Here is a 12,672-nt window from a genome sequence, read left to right as displayed (position 1 = left end):
GGCCATGCAGGTGTGCACGTTTATGTTCCCTCTTATCTATTGAGCTATCACCCTATGACTGAATCCCGAGTCAACTCCGAGACGATTTCGCAACACCCAACCCGCAACATTAAAAAAGAAAGAGAAATTGCGTTCACTGTTTTGTCTGGAAATAAACGGTGGGCCCAAATTAATTCTTTATTCAAAAGGAATGCAAAGATCGTCGCAAGACTTCGTCACTGAACACGAAATCCAAATCCATAGCACACACGCTACCCCGACCCCGGACTCCGACTCCGAACGCCGAACTCCCCATGTCGACCCATCGACATACCAAATCGAGTCGCTGCCTCAGCTGCCGAGTTTATTGATTATTAGATAAAAGACTGATTGTACTCGAAGCATAATAATCGCGCAATTATGCTCTAGAATTTCCTATCCATTACTTTTATTCTTGGCTGCCTCTTAGAAAGAACAATATGGAAGGTTGCGATAAGGTCTGGATTCGTAGCTATATAGAATATCCCTCTTAGAGTATATGTGCCGAGTTATTACTTATCCGAAGAGAAACGAACAAGGAGCTGGCGGTGAAGAATTAGTGTAATTCCGACTGACACCTGCCAACTTCATGTGTTCAGAGTCGAAGATTATTGTTGTTAATATCGATTACGCTTCCCCGTGGTGTAATCATACGGCCGCTTGAAACAGTTTCAAGAACGGACATATTTAGTAATGGTGTCCTGCAGATCGCTCCGGCGAGCGGTCGGGGTCAATGAAATCATCCATCTTCCGCCCTCAAATGGTAAATGACTACATGGTCCACCCATCCCTCGATGGGTTTTGTGGCTGAGAGTGCGAACAGGCATCCAAATGCATCAGAGTCGACAGGCCAGCGATCCAGATCGTCCAGCCTACACATCCCAATTCAGCTTGTCAATCCACCTGATAAATTCGGTTCCGTCATTCAACCACTCGTCATTCAGCCAGTCCGTGGGGATTACGTCGTTCGGCACCGGAGCAACTGATGCGGTAGCATCCGTACGCGTGGAGAGTACATGATCCAGAATGTACAAAATGGCCTTGCGGCCCCGTTGGCAGACCTCGTAGTTGCCCTTCTGCGGCAAGATGATGTACTGAATATGTGAGGCGAGGATGCTGAGGTTCTGGATCACTTCTGAGCGTGGGAAGGGCCTCTCGTTCGGCCGCGGGTGGGGGTTTTGAGTCCGGCGGAGAAGTTCAATGGCGAGGATCCCGGCCGAGGGGAGGCCGAAGTAGGGGATCTATAACGTCAGCATGCGACGGTAGCGGTGTGCCGAGGGAAAAAGGGGAGGATACCGTCCATCCGATCTCACTGAAAGGTTTGCCGCATCGTTGACTGATAGCAATCTGGGCAAGGATGGCCTTGAGCATCTGGTCCGCAAGACAGACTAGGCTCTCGGACCCCGTCAAGGACCTCTTGACCAAGATGCGCTGCAGGAGAAAGTCGCTGTAAAGCAGATCGAGATGACAGTAGACGGGAATGGTGCTGGTCAGCCGCAGGGCGGTTTCGGTGCTCCCGTCCCACTGCAGGTAGGATGGAATTTCATCACGCACCTGCTGGGCCAGGGACGAGACTTCACTGAAGGGGATTTAGCAAGGGTATCACAATGGAGTGATTAAGAGCAACATACTCGACGCGTTGCTGAATGTCATGATCCCGGGAATCGAGCGAAAGTTCTAGTACGAGCTCACGGACGTGGCCCAGGAGCACGGACATCCGACTAAACGAAGTGCATTTGATGAGCCCATTAGTGTTCCAGCCATTAGCGTCCAGTTTGTCGATGGCGGCCTTGCGCACCGCTGGCTCAGCGATCACTTCAGCTGGTTCCAGGTCCAGAGGCAACTGCATGCGACAGAAGCGATAGGCAATCAGCGGAGGACAGCCTAGAAACGTCGCCAGCTCCTTGTCGCAGGCATAGGCGGACGCCATGAGCCGCTTCCGCCCTTCGGCGAGGAAGAAAGGCAGATGCTCGCCGGAGTCGAGCTGGTGATAGCCAATGGCGAAGAGGAGGGTCGAGAGTTCTCCGAGGCGTTTCCGTGGTCGATAGTCTGGACATTAGCTATCATCTTCTCTCGGTATCTGAAGAGACACACCGTAATCGCCACAGACGAAGGTCAGCAGATGGGCGTGTCGCATCAGGAGCCAGCCAAAGGTGTCGCACATGACACCCACACTGTCGCATAACTGTAGACACTGGTCGCCGCCGGCAGTGGCCAGAATTCCTAAGTTCTTGTGGTCGGTTGCGGTGAGGCGCAGGCCGTGGAAGATCGGGTCGTCAACAGTCGTGTGGGCGGCGCAGATGCCGGACATGGTGAGGATGATGCCGATGGCTTCCCAGCGGCCTGCGAGGGCAACGAGATACTCATCGAGTGTCATGGTCGCGTGCGTGATGAGCTCACGGGTGGTGCCCTCGAATAGCCGCCGCGAGAGTGCCAGCAGCCGCGACTGCGGGTCCAGATGACCCGGCAGGCTGTTGTACATGCCCTCGATGAGGTCGCAGAGGGTGCGGACGGTCGGCAGGCCAATGATGCCCTCGCCCATCTTCTCATCGCAAGCTATGGCCGTCCGGCGGTACAGCACAAAGTCATCGAAGAGCAGCGACAGCAACTCAGCGCCTAGCTGGGCCTGGTGGATGTCGACCGCGCGGGCGACATCAGGCGGACTGAGCTCCGGCAACCGCAGCGGCGTGATAGACGAGTGTTGCTTCAGACTGGCCTCGTTCTCGCTGTAGACTGCCGAAAAGCTTGTTGGCCCCAGGAAGCTTGGAGTGGAGTTCAAAGCCAGCCGGTGACTCCAGTCTTCGATGTAGCGGTCTCGCACAGCGTACGGCGAGCCCGCCAGCAGTCGGCGTCCCGGCGACATCTGCACCGTCCCTAGTGGTGTCGGGGACATGGTCGCGGGGGGTGAGAGCGTCGCCGCAGCGACCTCTGCCATCGACTGCTGAGCCCGTGTTGGGTTCTGCCTGTACACGCAGGCGGCTGCCTTGTCCTTACGGCGGCACCGTCCACAAGTGGGGACGGTGTGGTCGCAGCGGAGCTTGGCTCGGCGGCAGGGCTCGCACGACGACAAAAGGCCATTATGTCGGCGCATCGTGATGCGATGACGCTGAATGGCACTATAGCGAGTTAGAACGGAACGATAAATGGATCAACAATCACTGAAGCGTCCAGAGCCTTGCGGGATGGAAGCCCGAGTCGAATATCGCTGACATCAGAATCGGGGTGGGTCTTGGTCGATGTACTCTACAAGACCTCGAAGGAGTAATATTCCTCTCCCGCCTCGGTTGGTGCGAGCTAGGTGCAGTTCTCCTCCAGTAGCTTGTCGCCCAAGGTCCCTGGCTTCTCCGTATGCTGGTTCGTAGATCCGTAAGTCTCCTCAGTGACTGACGGTAGACGCCATGTAAGTAGCCCGAGTCGGTGCCAAGATGCGGCCTGTGCGGTCATCAACAATCTCCGGCTCCAACACCACCGAACTGAACACACCAAACACTCGTTTCCCTCCCGCCAGTCTGTGGAACGACATGCGCTGAAGACAATCAATTGTCCCTCTCCCGAACTGCCCCCCGGGAGAAATCATGGACCCTTCCAAGGCTGCGTCGAACAATGTGACCGGTACGCTCCCCCTCCGTTGCCGCAAACCCCCCTCCGTGTATGTAGCACACCGGACTGGAGAAGCTGACTGCCATGACACTCTACAGTCGAGTATACGGACCCATCCGGACTGTTCCCACTCGTCCAGCCCGTCATCGAAGCAAAGCTCCCCCTGAAGAACCTCCACTGGAAATCGCCCACCCGCCCCGTCCGCTCGATCGAGTCCCTACGGATTGGGTTCGTGCCCGCGCAGTCCGAAGCCAGCGAGCGCAAATCCTCCAGCGATGCCGCCCGCGCCCGTGCTAGTACCAGTGCCCTTCCCCATCGGCGGCATCAAATCCCCGGCCTAAGACAGACGCCCTACCTGAAAGTGTACTTGCTGCGGTGCGACGACAACGAGTCGTACAAGGCAACAGCGCGGCGGACGCTTCGTGAATGGATCAAGACACACGCTTCTTCCTCGAGCAGCTCGCAGTCGACGACAACTAGCCAGGAAAAACATGACGCTTGCGAATGGTTAATTCTGCACGTCGTGCCGGACAGTGAGCCCGTGGACAAGACGCCCGCCCAGACCAGTAAATGGGGCCGTGGTACCACCACCGTTCTGGAGAAGATCAAGGCCGACTTCAATGGTTCGTCCAAGTCGGCTGTCGACCGGGTCGCGCAGCTAAGGCTTCCCAAGGAGGGGACCGCCAAGCCGCATGAATTGGCGGAGCAGCTGGAGGACTTGATTGACAAGATGAAGAATGGGATTCTTGCTTCCTTTGACTTGCGAGTTGCGCAATATGAGGAGGATATCAAGGAGAAGGACTCCCAGCGCAGTCTGCCCGGTTGGAACTTCTGTACGTTCTTCATACTCAAGGAAGGCCTTGCCAGGGGGTTTGAGAACGTGGGTCTCTTCGAAGATGCTCTAGTTGGATACGACGAGCTAGCGGTCGGGCTCGATTCGGCTGTCCGAGACCAGCTGCAAGGAAGTGGCGATCAGCATGGAGGTGCACTCTTAACGTCGAGCAAGAGCTGGACTGAGAACGCCAAAAAGGCGTTGGAAGCCGGCGTGCCCGCAGAACACGGCGACGCAGACGAGAAGCCTTCGTTCCCTGAGCTCCAGCCTGAAGACTTCCCGCTCGATGCGGACAAAATGCCGTACCGGGAAATGATCCTGGCGAGCGACATCTCCATATTTGACTTCCGCACCTATATCTTCTCTCGGCAGCTCACTCTACTACTCCGAGCGGCACGAGCTCCTTCTCTAGGTAGCAGCGCTGGAGATAAATATCCAACCAAACGTGACAAGCCCGAGGACCTCAGAGTGCTCGCCGAGGTCTGTGGAAGGTCTACGGAGTTTATCAGTCTCGCTGCGCGAACGCTCCGGAGTGACCTCGAGTGCGGGCTTGCAGACAATACGAACGATGCGAAAACGGACATCATCAACAATATGGTGTCTGGCTGGACATATGCCGCAGCCTTCCAGATCCTGAACCAAACGTTCTCCTCGACATTGACGCTTCCCGATTCCTCGACTGCTCTTGCACAGCCTAGTGATGGGCCAAATCCCCCCGTTACCATGGCAGATAGCCGTCCGGGTGTCCCCCGTCGATCTAGTTCATTGGTTTCTCCGACTGGTCCCCAACCCAGCCGTCCGGTGACCCAGGACATGTCTTCCGAAGGTAGTGGCCTGCTGCAACGGCGCCAGACGATGGATCATCTGAAGACAGCGTCGACTGCGCAGAAAACTGGGTCTGAAGATCTGGCCTCTGGAAGGGGAGATCTGCTCTTGCTGGCACGCCGATCCCTGGAGGAAATGGCTCGACGAAGAGGCTGGGCTGAGAAATGGAACGATCTCGGTCTTCTCTTCGATGATCGTCATCGTACGGGAGCGGATGACCTTGCTGATGTCTCCCTGGGTGACAATGATACCCCACAGCAGCAAGAAAAGCCCGGGGCAAAGCAAGCCTCGCTCATCGGTGTTGGACTACCTGCTCTACAGCTCGGTCTGAAGTCGAAGACGGCATACCTGGCACTCTACGAGGATCTGACTGATCGCATGATTCGCCATCATCTGGCGGCGAATCGTGCATATTCCGCTGAGATGACTCTTTCCGAGATTGCGGTTCTGCGGTTCCGACAGCAAGACTATGAAACTGCCGCCTCGTATTTCCAGCAGATGGCACCATTTTACGGTAGCAAGCACTGGGTTGTTCTCGAGGGCAGCATGCTAGAGCTGCTTTCACGCTGTCTCAAGAAGCTCAAGCGGAATGAGGAGTATGTCCGAACGATGCTGCGGCTGCTGGCCAGTTTCGCCGCGTATCTACAGGCACAACTGACAGTTAAGCAAAAGGCTTTGGCTGCGTCGGCATCGTTCGTGGAGCAAGAATTAGTGGCTGGGTATGTTTCCGGTCTGTTTGATGCATCGCAATCTCTCCAGAAGGAAGTCTCGGCGTCCTTGACGGACTTCTTTGCCGACCTTCATGTCAACCCGGCGATCCGGCTCTTCGATGATAAGGATGGGTTCCAGGTTCAGCTCTCATTGCGGTTCCTGCTGGGCCAGCAAATCGATATCGACTCCATCAAGGTCCGCTTGGTCAGTGCCGGCACCGCTCAACATGCGGAACATTGGATTGAGAGTTCGAATAAGTCTGTCGTCAAGTCGACGACGACGAAGATTTTGATTGACTCTCTAGTAAGTAGTCCTTCCTCCCATGCAGGTCAACTTTCTCACGTGTTCCCAGACAACCCTTTATGGAAAATACTTTGTTGATCGAATGGAGATGAGGGCTGGTAACATCGTCTTCACCTTCAACTGTGGGCATCATTCGACACTTCCTATTGGCTTCAGAGAAGTAGATGAAGCGGAAGAGGAAGATCAACGACCGTACATCTATTGCTACTCTCCCCGGATGGTCTGCAGGCCAAGGTTGTGTCTCCACATTTGATTAATCTGGAAACGATGCGGACGCTGGAGCTGGAACTCAACAGTGGCCGGAACGACATCAAGACGGGTACTATCCGTGTACGGCCAGCAACCGCCGGCCTACGTCTGCGGATTGCAGAGGCTGAGGTCGTCGGTGGCAATCTCGACGTGGTGGCCAACCACGAGTCCGGGGTGATTGAGTTTGCGCGATTAGCACAGCGCTCGTTTGTGCGTGTTCGCATCCCCTACACCGTGGAAGAAGCCTTCTCCACCCTATCTGCACGAGCAGAGATCGGGTACGAAACGGATCAGGGCCGCTTTGCATACTCGTCCGTGCACAGTGTGGTGGCCACCTTGCCCATATCGGTCAACGTGCAGGATATCTTCAAGGATGAGCTGCTGTTCTCGCGATTCACCGTCAGCCCCGCAGTGCTGATCCCGCTTCGCATCACGAACTGCAGTCTACCCGGCTCGCATGCCTATGACGTGCAGTCCGGCGTCGCCGGGCCCGTCGCCCTGGATGTCTTCCCCAAGCAGCCCGCCTCGCTGCTCTACAAGATTCAGCCCAAGCAGCCTTCAAGCGCGTCAGCTGGTGTCCCGCGCTCGTTGAAACTGAGCGTGGATTTTACCTGCATCGACGATGAATGCCTCGATGCAGTCGAGAAGCGGTTCGCGGCCGCTATTGGCGATAGTCCCTTCCGCCAATACACGACCTTGCTCACGTCGCACATTGTCAGTCGCTTTCGTGCGCAGCTCTCCACCGCAGACATGGAGGCCATTGCTCTTGTGCGGGAGGTAGAGATGCCCCCGTATCAGGGCGTACGGTGGGATGAGCTGTTGAGTGCACTCAAGGAGCGTGCCGAGGACATGCGACAGTGGCTCCAGGCGTGGCACCAGGTATGTATCTTTTTGATTCTTCTTTGCTTCCAGCTGCTCATCGATGAAATAGAATCCGGACAACACGATCATTCACCTCCCCCCCAACCCCGACATCCCCACCCGCCGCATCATCATCCCAGTCGAAGTACCCGAGATCCAAGTCGTGCACACAGCCGAGCTCCGCCTCCCTGAAACCGACGGCTCAGGCCCAGGCGCTCACGCCGCCGTCGGCCAGATGATCTCCGCCGAACTATGTCTACGATACACGAGGCGGTGGTGCTCTCCCGCCGCACAAGAACACGCCGGCCAGCCGCTGGAGTGTTCGTACGAGCTGCACGCGAACCCCGATCTCTGGCTTCTCGGTGGTCGCCGGCGGGCCAACTTCGTCGCTCGCGACGGCGAAACCACCCGGTTCCCTGTTCTGCTACTGCCCCAGAAGCCGGGCCATTTGCTGCTGCCCGGTCTGGAGATCCGCACTTTTGTCCCGTCGTCGACGACGCAGCCACCCACGACCTCCGATCTGGGGGCGCCACAGCAGCGCCATCCGATTCCCTGTGAGGTCGACTACCGCAACCACGGCGAGACCGTGCTCGTGCTCCCGGACCTGCGGAAGACCACCGTCAGTCTGAGTGCGCATGGTGGCGGGGCGTCGTGGCTAGTGGAATCGGAGCGGCGGACTGAGGTGCATTGATAGCTACCGTGTTGCTCCAGTAATAGTAATGGTCTATCGTGTGTCTAGCGCTACGAATAATAATGATTGGGAGGGTATGGGAGAGTCCTCGCCCTTGCTCAGCCGTATATTTCTTTTTTGATCCTCTAATAGGTCCTACTCTCTGATGAGCGAATGTCCTTTCTTCACAACAGAGAATCGTAGTTAGTCTCAATCCTACTAGTCCAACTAGCCCACGATCCATCAATCCCGCTACTGCTGCCAAGAAAAATACCAGTTTGCAAATTCTTGGGTGGGGCGCGATTGGCGAGGGGCGTCTCAACAAAATCGGCTCGGCCCAACAGTTAAATCGTGTATAGTTACCGGACCAAACAGTGAGGAATTCTGCGGTGGCAAGAATATTTCTCTTACTTCTCTAATAGTCCACCAATACAATTGCCACCTGTTAGTATGATCACTTGTGATAGTAGTGAGCTTTATCCGCCACCGATCGTCTAGGCCCATCACGAACTCACTCCTGTACTCTGCCCGGGCTCCATTTCCCACCACGGCCCAATCCCCGCAAGCAGAAGCGACTGCAGGCACGAAAATGGACCGCCGACGATAAGGCGATCAGACCGGACGGGCACCGACCCACTCCGGCGGCATGTGAAAGGGAGCTAGCTTCCCCATATCACATCTATGGCAGGCCCCATATGAAACCGCGGGCAATTGTTGAGTCGCGAGAGAAGGCGATCAGGAGTACGCCAGGCGGACTTCCTGCGTGCGCTGTTGAGTAGGACCTATGGAGTAGTGTTCAGTCGTACTGTGTTCAGCTGCCCTATCCCCATGGACACCTCGGTTAGTCGAAATAATGGCGCAAGTGCAGCAGTAGTGGCGGCGCTGAGCATGAGGCCGACCAGTTCATGCAGAAAAGCGTGTTGTAATTTGCAGCGCGGTATCACCGAGTGGCGCTATACTGAGCCAGGGACTGTGTATGCAAAATACGTACCCGGTAATCATTTTTGGCTCCCGCCGTCCCTGACTATTTTTTTTGGGTTTGGGGTTCCCTTTCGCCTTCGTCCCTTTTTTTTTTCTCCTTCCTTTTCTCCTGTGATTGTCGTCTCTGCTGTTCGATTCTGTTCGCAATTGTTCCGTCGCCTGGGTCTCGGGGTCGCCAACGGACTGGACTGGGTTCATCAACACCTTTATTATTCCCCCCACCACCCACACTCTTCCTCTCACCCACCGCTTCTTGACTCGTTCGAGGGATCCCTGGCTTTGTGTAACCTCCAAGCAAACTCAAAGACTGCTCAGGGCCTGCTTTCACTGGTGAGTCGAGTCTGCATGGCCGCGTGTCCGTACCGTGAATGGACACTGGACTGACGACCCATAGAACCCTGCCTTCATCAAAAGCAGAGTACAAAAACCACCTGGATCCGCCATCCATACCTCTCCCCCTATATAACATGTCGTCCACCGCTGTTCCCAAGCGCATGGCGCTCCGTCGCAACCAGCCCACGGACACCTCCGTGCCCAGCTCGGTGTCGCCATCGCCCTTTGATAGCCCGCGCCAGTCGCCCTCGTCCACCTCGCTGTCCTCCATGGCCTCCATGGCCTCGGAGCAGCAGGCGAGCAAGATGCTCGACACGTACGGCAATGAGTTCAAGCTGCCCGACTTCACCATCAAGCAGATCCGCGACGCCATTCCCGCCCACTGCTTCCACCGCTCCGCGGTCACCAGTCTGTACTATGTCTTCCGCGACTTGACCATCCTGGCCTCGGTGTTTTACCTCTTCCACAACTATGTCACCCCGGAGACGGTCCCCTTCATGCCCGCTCGCGTGGCCCTGTGGACTCTGTACACCATTGTCCAGGGTCTGGTCGGCACCGGCGTATGGGTGCTGGCCCACGAGTGCGGCCACCAGGCCTTCTCGCCGTCCAAGGTGCTCAACGACACCGTCGGGTGGATCTGCCACTCGCTCCTGCTGGTGCCGTACTTCTCGTGGAAGATCTCGCACGGCAAGCACCACAAGGCCACCGGTAACCTGGCGCGCGACATGGTGTTCGTGCCCAAGACTCGTGCCGAGTATGCCTCTCGCGTCGGCCGCACCCTTCACGAGGTCGGCGAGCTGATGGAGGATACTCCGATCCTGACCGCGACGAACCTGCTGCTCCAGCAGCTGTTCGGCTGGCCCATGTACCTGCTCACCAACGTCACCGGCCACAACAACCACGAGCGCCAGCTCGAGGGCCGTGGCAAGGGCAAGGCCAACGGATGGGGCCGTGGTGTCAACCACTTCAACCCGTCCAGCCCGCTGTACGAGGCCAAGGACGCCAAGCTCATCGCCTTGAGCGACCTAGGTCTCCTGCTCACGGGCTCGGCTCTGTACTATATCGGCTCGACCTATGGCTGGCTCAACCTGGCCGTGTGGTACGGCATCCCGTATCTGTGGGTGAACCACTGGCTGGTGGCCATCACCTTCCTGCAGCACACCGACCCCTCGCTGCCGCACTACCAGCCCGAGGTGTGGAACTTTGCCCGCGGCGCCGCGGCCACGATCGACCGCGACTTTGGCTTCGTCGGCCGCCACATCTTCCACGGCATCATCGAGACCCACGTGCTGCACCACTATGTCAGCAACATCCCCTTCTATAACGCCGATGAGGCCAGCGACGCCATCAAGGGTGTCATGGGCAGCCACTACCGCACCGAGGCCCAGACCGGCTGGACGGGTTTCTTTAAGGCCCTGTGGACCTCCGCCCGCACCTGCCAGTTCGTCGAGCCCACCGAGGGCGCCACCGGCGAGAGCCAGGGCGTGCTCTTCTTCCGCAACCAGAACGGCATCGGTATCCCGCCCACCAAGGTGCCTCAATAGACAACGACATGCCCATTTGTTTCTTGATGATGTTGTTGTTGTGTCTTATGATATGCGAGCTCTGAGAATCTTTGGCACGACGTAGAAAGAAAAGACGGCTGCTGTTTCTTCCCTCTCATGGTGTGCTCTCGCTGGTTCGATATGACCACCCCCCTTTCACTCCACGCCACACATTAGACCGTGCTTGTTTGAATTTTGATGTTTATTGTCTCATGTGGAGATGATGAGTCGGTGCCGATGTTGTTGATGTCGATCTCGAATGAGGTGTATAGGGTCCAGGAGGGAAGAGGATGAAAGGAAGACCCTTCTGTCATGGGGTTTGTTTTGTCGATATATAGAGCTCGTTCCTGTCTCTGGTTACATTATTGTGTTTAATATGATGGAACACTGTCGATTTTTTCCTGTGTCAAATTTCTCGGATTTCTCGTCATGAGTGAAAGTGGTGCCGTGCCTCCGGCTGCTCTGCGCAGTGATATAGTGTATCCGGAGTGGTTGTGCTTTGTCCGTCGAGACCATGAGACTAAAGCATGCTTGTTCTTTCTCTTCACTTTCAGTCTCTGCTGTGGTAGTCGGAGTAGGCATAGGTAGTAGGCAGCAGTGTTCCTCCCGATAGGCAAGGCTCTGTCACGTCACGATAGTGCTGCTCCTGTCTGTTAGTCGATATTATATCTGCCTTTAGAGCCGACAAGACGCGGCATTTTCCAAGGATCAACAGATCATTAATAACAATAATGATAATGATAATGATGATGAAATGAGTGACGAGGATAAGGATGATGGGGCAGAGGAACAGAACCAAGAAAAAGCCGTTGGACTCTGATCCCTGTCGTTGCGGGGTTGATTGGAAAGGAATCAAGGCAGAGTTCCGCCGCCTGCCGATGGCTTGCCTAGTCTGCCTTCAAGCCCGTCTTACTAGAGTCCTTCAGTCCAAGTCATCTCTCAAGAAGTCTTTGAGCGCGTTGTGAGCAATGTCGAGCCTGAATAACTTTGCCGCAACCACCACTACGAGATACAAATCGCCTATACCTCCAAACGTCGAGATCGCTAAAACAAAGCCTGCCTTCGCTCGGATCCAAAATGCCAACTTAGGAACACTCGTCGGCCCTGAAAATGGCGGATACTATCTCAAGTATCCGGAGGGCAAGGTCATAGCTATCGCTTCTGATCGTCTCTGTTCTATTATGGACGATTCGTATATGGTGCTCTATTTTAATCTCGAGAGGCAAGGTCTACACCAAGAGGCTGAGGAAACATTGGAGGACTTACGGACAGCTGGTATTGACGCGGATCGACTTAAGAGAGACGCAAGTGACGCGATTAAGGGTGGTATATGTGTCGTAGACCCTGATGTCGACGTGTGACGCCGGTGATGATCGTCAACAGCTAGAGGCTGGATATTAGCAAATGTCCGCCGCAGCTTTAGACCTATGATGTGGTTCGTCAAAGAGCATGCGCTGCGGCGCAAGCGCAAGAGGCGTCACACGAGTGTTGATTCCCTCCAACAGACCGGAGGTTTTGTTCAACTTCGACGATATATGCTGCTGCATTGCTACAGGTCGTATCACGCAAGCCAAGCCAGTCGCCTCGCGGCGACATACGCGACGGTATTGGGTATGGCGTTTGGGTCATTGGAAAGTCATCCCATATCTTGCTGGATCTATTCTCCCACCCTCGCAGATGCTTTGTATGTAGAGTATAAAGAAGTCCTTGGCATTTTACTTCATCACATAACCGAAAAGGTCTCT

At 55.7% G+C, this 12,672-nt stretch overlaps 4 protein-coding genes across 4 annotated transcripts; 3 read left to right on the top strand and 1 right to left on the bottom strand.

Annotated features, from left to right (window-relative positions):
* Window positions 1-890: 890 nt before the first annotated feature.
* Window positions 891-3,109, bottom strand: N7510_004067 (putative C6 transcription factor; the record flags this gene model as incomplete). Its single annotated transcript, XM_056975993.1, has 4 exons — window positions 891-1,259; window positions 1,315-1,572; window positions 1,715-2,067; window positions 2,113-3,109. 4 exons carry the CDS (start codon window positions 3,107-3,109, stop codon window positions 891-893), a joined length of 1,977 nt encoding a protein of 658 aa, XP_056835949.1.
* A 484-nt stretch (window positions 3,110-3,593) lies between these two features.
* N7510_004066 (putative TMEM1 family protein) lies at window positions 3,594-8,090 on the top strand (the record flags this gene model as incomplete). Its single annotated transcript, XM_056975992.1, has 5 exons — window positions 3,594-3,630; window positions 3,717-6,289; window positions 6,339-6,449; window positions 6,518-7,417; window positions 7,470-8,090. 5 exons carry the CDS (start codon window positions 3,594-3,596, stop codon window positions 8,088-8,090), a joined length of 4,242 nt encoding a protein of 1,413 aa, XP_056835948.1.
* Window positions 8,091-9,517: 1,427 nt separating this feature from the next.
* On the top strand, window positions 9,518-10,927 carry N7510_004065 (oleate delta-12 desaturase odeA; the record flags this gene model as incomplete). The annotated part of the gene is made up of 1 exon (XM_056975991.1): window positions 9,518-10,927. The coding sequence occupies one exon, from the start codon at window positions 9,518-9,520 to the stop codon at window positions 10,925-10,927; it is 1,410 nt and encodes a 469-aa protein (XP_056835947.1).
* A 968-nt stretch (window positions 10,928-11,895) lies between these two features.
* N7510_004064 (uncharacterized protein) lies at window positions 11,896-12,288 on the top strand (the record flags this gene model as incomplete). The annotated part of the gene is made up of 1 exon (XM_056975990.1): window positions 11,896-12,288. The coding sequence occupies one exon, from the start codon at window positions 11,896-11,898 to the stop codon at window positions 12,286-12,288; it is 393 nt and encodes a 130-aa protein (XP_056835946.1).
* Between the last annotated feature and the right edge of the window lie 384 nt (window positions 12,289-12,672).

The sequence above is a fragment of the Penicillium lagena genome (assembly GCF_028827675.1).
Source record: "Penicillium lagena strain IBT 129212 chromosome Unknown utg000002l_segment0_segment0, whole genome shotgun sequence".
NCBI classification, from domain to species: domain Eukaryota; kingdom Fungi; phylum Ascomycota; class Eurotiomycetes; order Eurotiales; family Aspergillaceae; genus Penicillium; species Penicillium lagena.
Note: the sequence above shows the minus strand (reverse complement) of the source record. Positions and strands in the feature narration are given on the sequence as shown.